The sequence below is a fragment of the Emiliania huxleyi genome (assembly GCF_000372725.1).
Source record: "Emiliania huxleyi CCMP1516 unplaced genomic scaffold EMIHUscaffold_233, whole genome shotgun sequence".
In the NCBI taxonomy this organism is placed as follows: domain Eukaryota; phylum Haptophyta; order Isochrysidales; family Noelaerhabdaceae; genus Emiliania; species Emiliania huxleyi.
This window is the reverse complement of record NW_005200309.1, coordinates 150,108-157,995: the sequence shown is the minus strand read 5'-3', so window position 1 is coordinate 157,995 and position 7,888 is coordinate 150,108. Positions and strand designations below refer to the sequence as shown.

The following is a 7,888-nucleotide window of genomic DNA, read 5'->3' as shown; positions in this document are numbered from 1 at the left end:
CCGGATCCGCTGCCTCAGCCTGGCTACGACAAGCTGGAGAACGACCACACCCCGGGCGTGTGGAACCACAGCACCGGGCCCCTCCCCGCCTACCGCGTCGTCAACTGCACCTCCCGCTGCACCGGCCCAAAAGTCGTGCTCTTCGACCAGCAGCCGACCGACGCACAGCTCGCCGCGTACAGCGACGTCCAGTTCGAGGAGGTGCCGCGCGAGTACAAGTGGGACGGGGAGTGGGTGTACCTGCTCGTCTCCAAGGGCACGCTCGTCCTCTCCACCTCCATCTCCCACCCCCCCATGACGGTCGACGCCGGCTGCGCCATCCCGCACGCGCCGCCGCCGCACGCCGCCATGCTCCACCTGCCCGCCGGCCTCGTGCACCGGCAGAGCCCGGGGGTGGCAGAGCAGCTCCAGAGCCCGGGGGTCGACTCGCTGGAGCTGCTCGAGACGGCGCGGGCGGCGGGGAGCATCGAGATGCAGTACGGCCACCTCGCCGACCGCCTCAACCGCGAGATCGACTGGCTCGGCGAGAGAGAGCCGAGAGACAGCCGAGAGGGAGCCGAGAGGGAGCCGAGAGGGAGCAGAGAGGGAGCAGAGAGACAGCCAACCGCCGAGAGAGAGCCGAGAGAGAGCTGAGAGAGAGAGCCGAGAGAGCCGGGATGAGCCCGCGGCGCGGCCCGCTGGCGCGACGGCGGTGGGTAGCATCTCTTCACGCACAGGCTGCTGCACGTGAGCAGGCAACTTCGAGACCGCGGCCAAGGGGGACACCGCCGCCGCCGCCGCCGCGCGCCGCAGCTGCCTCTTCCAGCTGCTCGGAGCCCTCGACCTGAGCGTGCGCCCCGCGCCCCCCGTGGTGGCGGGCACCAGCCGTGAGCAGCGCCTCTCTACGTGTGCGGGTGTAAGCAGGTGCGTCGCGCCCTCGGGGCGCGCGGGGAGCCGCCCGAGCATCAGGGCCTCGCCGCGGTCCAGCGCCTCCTCAACGACGTCCGCTCAGAGCTCGATCGCGGCCCGAGCGACTCTAACCTCCTCCTCCCATCCCCGCCTCCGCGCCCGACGCCGCCCGTCCCGCCGCCGTCCGTCCCCTCGGGGCTGGCCGCCTCCGCCGCCGCGCCCGGGCAGCCCTTCAGCCAGCATGGGGCGCTCCACCCCCCCGGCCATGCCCCCGGCCCGCCTCCTCTGACCACGCCGCCACCCCTCCACCCGCAGCCCTCCCCGCCGGGGGCGGGCGGGGCGGGGTTGGGGGCAGTGACTGTCTGGCCATACCCTTCAGATGGCACCTTTATGAAGGGCGTGCGGGCGCAGCTGATGCAGCAGATGCAGATGCAGATGCAGATGCAGCAGCAGACGCAGACGCAGACGCAGCAGCAGACGCAGCAGCAGCAGCAGCAGCAGCAGCAGCAGCAGCAGCAGACGCAGACGCAGACGCAGCAGCAGCAGATGCAGCAGATGCAGATGCAGATGCAGCATAAGCAGCAGCAGCAACAACAGATGCAGCAGCAGATGCCGCAGCAGATGCCGCAGCAGATGCCGCAGCAGATGCAGCAGCAGCAGCCGCAGCAGCAGCAGCAGATGCCGCAGCAGATGCCGCAGCAGATGCCGCAGATGCAGCAGCAGCAGCCGCAGCAGCAGCAGCAGATGCCGCAGCAGATGCCGCAGCAGATGCCGCAGATGCCGCAGCAGATGCCGCAGCAGATGCCGCAGCAGATGCCGCAGCAGATGCCGCAGCAGATGCCGCAGATGCCGCAGCAGATGCCGCAGCAGCAGCAGCAGCAGATGCCGCAGCAGATGCCGCAGCAGATGCCGCAGCAGATGCAGCAGCTGCAGATGCAGCAGCTGATGCAGCAGCAGATGCCGCAGCAGATGCCGCAGCAGATGCCGCAGCTGCAGATGCAGCAGCTGATGCAGCAGCAGCAGGGCTGGCAGCAGCAGTTGCAGGGCTGGCAGCAGCAGCAGCAACTGATGCTATGGCAGCAGCACGTGGGCTTCACCGACCCGGTGCCGCCGCAGCAGCAGTTGATTCAGCAGCAGCAGCAGCAGCAGCAGCAGCAGCTCCAGCAGCAGCAGCAGCAACAGCAGCAACAGCGCCAGCTCCAGCAGCAGTACCAGCACCAGCAGCTGGTTCTGCAGCAGCAGCGGCGGCGGCAAGAGGCGGCTCGCCAGTTTGCGGCTCAGGCGGAGCCGCCCCTGCTGTACGACAGCAGCAGCTCGTCGTCCGCGGTGTCCTCCCAGTCTTCGGCCGCGGGGAGGGCGGCGGCGTCTCACGCGAGCGCGCGGCAGGAGATGGTCGCTGTGGCGGAGGCCGAGGAGCGGGCGGCGTCGATGCCTGATGCGGCGCGAGAGACGCGGCTGAAGGTGTCTCACGGGTCGGCCCTCTTCAGGATCGACAACGCGGGCATAGAGCTCGTGGGCGCGGACAGCGAGCCCGCCAAGCTGCACCGCCGGAGGCGGGTTATCTTCCCGGGCGGCGGAGAGCAGGCGCTCACGCTGCTCACTCTGCAGCCGCCGACCGCCGAGGTGTCGCTCGGAGAGCTGCTGCGCTCGCCGCTGCCGCCGCCGTTCGACCTCCTTCTCTCGGTGCCCGTCTACGTGCGCGCGTCGGGGGCGCTCCTCCCTCAGACGGGGGAGGAGCTCGAGGCGATCTTCGCGCGGCTGGCTCTGCGCGCCAAGCAGAAGAGAGCCGCGCCAAAGGCAGGCGTCGACCTCTCCGGCCCGTGCGTCGAGGCGGCGCCGGTGGCGTCGCGCGACCCGAACGACCCGCGCAGCAACCGCCCGTGGACGGTCGAGGGCGGGCACCTCCAAGACTCCAAGGGCGGGCACCTCGACCGGCTCGACCTGCTGGCCGAGGTGGCGGCCAAGCGCCCCGAGGGAGGGGCGCAGCAGCCCTCCCCCTTCAACTGGCTGCAGACCGCCATCACCTCGATGCAGCTGTAGAGAGCTGCGGGGCTGGCGGCACACGGCGCGCGCGTGTGCGGGAGAGAGGCGAACACGATCACTAGCTAGAATGCGAGGACCGCGCGCTCGCAAAAGGCGCCCATAGCATTGCGAAAGAAAGGAGAGGACTATGTCGGACCCTCTCGTCTGTTACAGCTTGAGCACTTGAGAGCACTTCCACTTGAGATAGGGATTAGGGTCGATTCCGCATGGTACGAGACCCCTCGCTGTTTATTACAGTTGTGTGCTTGTGTTCTCTGACTGTGCCCACGAGCCTGCGGCAAGCTCGTGCTCGGTGACAAGGCGAACCCTCAGACGACTTTTCATCTCAACGAGGGGCACGTCACCGACATGTGCGAGATCGGCGGGGACCTGCAGTCCCAGCGCGATGTCCACTAGAGGGTGTGGATGCTGGGTTGAACGAAATCGAGGGACGCGACCCACTTCGCCACAGACGGTCCCGCGCCTCGCCGCTATGACGGGCACACGCCCCGCACCGTCCACTGTGTGCCCGTCTTTGTCCGGAGTGAAAAGTCCAACGCGCTCGTCGGTGGCGGCTTCCCTCAACCTGCGCCGCGCTCGGCGAACCTCGACAGCGCCTTCGGTGGCATGCACCTCTTTGCGACAGAAGCCTGGAGAGCAGCTCCTCTGCTGCTCACACGCTCTGTACAGTTGACACAGCCTACTGTGCGGCTGCCACAGCTGTGACAGCGATGGGCTCGCCCTCACTGGCCCTCAGTCACTTGTGCTGCGGCTTGTGTGAGCGACACTGCTCGGCGACTGCCGGCACACTGTGAGACCATGGGTGTGAGGTAAAACCACGCTACCAGTGCTTGGTCACATCGGCCCCGAGGTCAGATCCATCTACTCTGTTGATGACAAGACTTGTCTACCGGCTGGAGCCGAGCAGGAGGGCCCGGCGCACAAACCCTTGTTCAACTCACCCTCCACACCCCGTACGAAGTCAAGGTGCCTAGCGCCCTCACAAAGACGAGGCAGGCTGGGCAGGGCTCGGCGGCACACGGCGGATGCTGTGCGTCACTGGGCCACAAGTTTGGTTTCGGCAACACCCTTGACCAAACCTTGCTCAAGGTTCTTGGGTGCAAAGAGCGCGGCCACAAGTCACAGGGCCCGCTCGTCCATGCGACCGGTAAAGGCTGGGTCAAAGGGCACAAGGGACAGTACTACGACGCGCTCCATGTCAAGAACGGAATCGTCAAAATTTGTCTCGTCGAAAGCCAGGGCGGCATCGCGCCGCCAACCAAGAGAATCATCTTCAACTTCGCCAAAGAGGTCGGCAGCCCGAGCGCCGTCGACCGCACCGACTACGGCACAGCCTCCGGCAGCGCCCGGGCGGGGCTTTGTCCAGCACCACTCGCAACAGCTCTCGCGCGCCGCCGTCTGTGGCGACGCGCAAAACATCAACAACGCTGCTCGCAACATGCGTGTCGCGCACTCATTCATGACCGGTCTCAATGCCCCACCCCCCTGCGCGCGGGCCTTCTAGGCCCGCGGGTAGTCTCCCCCCATTCCCAGGGCCTCCAGGGCTCGCACCTCAACCTCTCACAGACCAGCGCACAGCGCCATAGGACGTATTTTCTTCTTAATAACAAGGCGCGTCACACCACAATCCTCGCTACCCAACGCGGCCAAAGGATATCCACCTCGAGAACCTCGAGAGGCTGTGAACGCGGGTAGTCCCCCCCCATCCCCAGGGCCTCCAGGGCTCGCACCTCAACCTCTCACAGGCCAGCGCACAGCGCCATACGAGGTATTTTCTTCTCAATAACAAGGCTGTGAATAGCAGGCGTGGACTTTGGTCTGTACTCGCCAGCTCCTTCGGAGTGGTTTGGTTGCTGCCGAGAGCTCTCTTTAGGCCTTGTTGCCCGCCTGACATGCCGTCGGTCATCTTCCTCGACCTCGATGGGGTGCTCAATCGCACGCGGGATGCGCCTCACCTGCGGCTCGACGACGACCTCGTGGCGCGGCTCCGCTCGCTGGTGCGTGACACAGGTGCCGCCATCGTCCTCTCGACGTTTTGGCGAGCATTCGAGGAGTACGTGTCATACGTCCTTTCGCGTCACGGCATCCCGCACGGCACCGTCATTGGCCGCACACCGGGCCGCAACTCGTCCTTTGACTTTGTGACGGCCACCGCCAGCGAGCCCGCGTTTCGCTCTCGGGCGGAGGAGATCACCGTCTGGCTAGCGACGCATCCGGAGGTGGCCAGCTTCGTCATCCTCGATGACAGGCCTTCGGCGGCGAACGGCGACGGCACCGTGGGTGAGCCGCTCGCAAGCCGCTTCGTCCAGACCGAGACTAGCGTCGGGCTGTCGGATGCAAACGTGGCGCGTTGTCGCGAGGCGCTGGCCAGCAAGGTTTCTGACGCGGAGAAGTCGGTGTTTCTTCAAGCTGCTGGTCTGGCTCCTCCCAAGAGCCACGACCCTCGAGGCCTTGTCGACACCGCGCCGGGCAGCGTGAACGAGGAGGCCCAAGCCCTATCGCGGGAGCTGTCGGCAGGCAAGCTCACAGCGCTCACAGACCTCAACCTCAAAAAGGCGGGCCTCGCAGCGCTCCCGCCGCAGATCGGAGAGCTTGCGTCGCTCACGAAACTCGACATCTCGCTCAATACCCTCTCGACGCTGCCCGCGGAGACCAGCGGTCTCTCGTCGCTCCGAATCCTTTTTAGCCTCGGCAACGAGTTCGAGTCGATCCCGTCCGTGCTCCGCAGCCTCCCGCGGCTGTACATGCTCTCCTTCAAGTCCAACCGGCTGACGCACATCCCCGAGGACGCGCTGGCGCCAACCATCGAGTGGCTCATCCTGACGGACAACTTGCTCGAGGAACTGCCGGCCTCGATCGGCTGCCTCAAGACCCTCCGCAAGTGCATGCTCACCAACAACCGGCTGCTCGCGCTGCCCGACTCGCTGCTGCAGTGCCGCGAGCTCGAGCTCATCCGCCTCGCGGACAACCGGCTGAGCGACCTGCCACGCGGCTTCTGGCAGCTGCCTAAGCTCGCGTGGGCGGGCCTCGCCGGCAACCCGCTCGTTGCGCGCGCCGCGCCGCTGCCGCCGCCCCGCTGGGTGGCGCCGGCGGAGCTCGAGGTGGGGGAGCAGATCGGCGCGGGCGGAGGCGGCTTCGTGCACCGGGCGGTGTGGAGCGCGCAGCCCGACGAGCCGGTCGCCCTCAAGCTCTTTCGCGACGCGGGCACCGTCACCGACGGCGACCCCGCGCACGAGATCGACGTGGGCTCGGCGCTGACGCATCCCAACGTCATCCGCGTCCTTGGGGCGACGCCGCGGCCGCAGCTCGGGCTGGTGCTCGAACTGCTGCAGCTGAACAAGGCGTCGGCCGGCGGCGGCTGGGGCGAGCTGGGCAAGCCGCCCAACTTTGACACGTGCGCCCGCGACACGTACCCGGCGGGCACGACGTTTGGCGCGCCGTTTGTGCTCCGCGCGCTAAGCGGCGTCGCTGCCGCGTGCGCACACCTGCACGCGCAGCAGCTCTCGCACGGCGACCTGTACGCACACAACACGTTGGTGCGGCACGACGGCGAGCCAAAGGTGGGCGACTTTGGTGCCGCATACAACTATGCGCCGCTCGGCGCCGAGGCCGCGCCGCTGGTGGAGCGCGTCGAGGTGCGCGCCTTCGGCTGCCTTGCCGAGGAGCTGGCGACGCGCCTGGCGCCCGCCGCCGGGGACGAGAGCGAGGCGGCGCTACAGCGCAACCTTCTCGGGCTCGCGCGCGAAGCGTGGATGGGTGCGGCCGTGGGCGCGCGGCCCAGCTTCGCCGAGGCGTGCCAGCAGATCGAGGCGCTCGCACGTGCATATTTCGAGGCTCCTCCCCCTTTTCCGTGGTGAGCGAGGCTGACACCTCGCCGAGACGTGAGCGAGTGATCTCGGGCCCACACCACCGGGTGATGATCCGCGACATCGCCCCACTTTTGTGCTCTTAATAGCCCTCTCTAGCGTCCTCCACCTTCTCTACGTTCTAGACAACCTCTGTAGACACAGTGTCACTAGCTAGACGAGTAGTGCAGGCTGCAGCTAGAGTACGTCCAGAGACCAGAGTTGTGCCCAGAGAGTTCCCACACCATCCCACGCACTGATCACTGTCGTCACAGAGTCAGAGAGTAATCATAGCTCGAGTGTCGATCGAGAGTCGAGTGTCGAGACCCCGGCCGCGAGGACGCCGACGCGGTGTACGAGCTCGATAAAAGTTAAAACGTTGCGCGCGCTCGTCCTCGTCCTTGCACCTTGGTGCTTGGGCCCCAGGCCGCAGCGCGCAGGCGTCATCCGTCAATAAACACAAAAGCCTCGAGTGTCGGAGATAGGTGTCAATTTGAACACGCACACGCACACACATGCGGACATGGTGAGGGCTGCGAGTCTAGCCCGGTCGAACACCCCGGGTCGCGATTTTGGCAAGTGAATACGGGCGCTTTTTGACGATGAAATAAGAATCTACTGCCCGAGGGAAACACATAGACACCCACATGGTTGACCAACCCTAAGTGTGTGAGGGTCAGTGTTCACATTCACACCCCACTGGCACCGTGGCACTGTACAGTGTGCAGACCGACATACAGCACGCACAATGTAGCACTTACTAGTAAGCGCGCGCATCCCCCGCGCTCGCCCTCCACGGCCGCTGAGCGGCGCAACGCACATGCCTCCCTCGCGCGCGCTAGCGGCTCGGCGAGGTCGGCCGGCGCGAGCACAACCCCAAGACGATGCCGTAACGCGTAAGCGGGTGGCTGCGCCGCCGCTGCGCCGTCGGGGCGACGGCGACGGCGGCGACGGCGGCAGCGGGCCGGGCAGCGGCGGTGGCGGTGGCGGTGGTAAGGGCGGCGGCGTCGAGGGCGGCGGCGTCGAGGGCGGCGGCGGCGACGGCGGCGGCGGGCTCGGTGGGGGCGGCGACGGTGGAGGCGGCGAGGGAGGCGGCGGGCTCGGAGGCGGCG

General features: G+C 67.0%; 2 protein-coding genes across 2 annotated transcripts; both read left to right on the top strand.

Annotated features, from left to right (window-relative positions):
• Nucleotides 1–1,956: 1,956 nt before the first annotated feature.
• EMIHUDRAFT_236350 (hypothetical protein) lies at nt 1,957–2,928 on the top strand (the record flags this gene model as incomplete). Its single annotated transcript, XM_005779289.1, has 2 exons — nt 1,957–1,992; nt 2,170–2,928. 2 exons carry the CDS (start codon nt 1,957–1,959, stop codon nt 2,926–2,928), a joined length of 795 nt encoding a protein of 264 aa, XP_005779346.1.
• A 1,895-nt stretch (nt 2,929–4,823) lies between these two features.
• EMIHUDRAFT_114884 (hypothetical protein) lies at nt 4,824–6,788 on the top strand (the record flags this gene model as incomplete). Its single annotated transcript, XM_005779288.1, has 1 exon — nt 4,824–6,788. One exon carries the CDS (start codon nt 4,824–4,826, stop codon nt 6,786–6,788), a length of 1,965 nt encoding a protein of 654 aa, XP_005779345.1.
• Between the last annotated feature and the right edge of the window lie 1,100 nt (nt 6,789–7,888).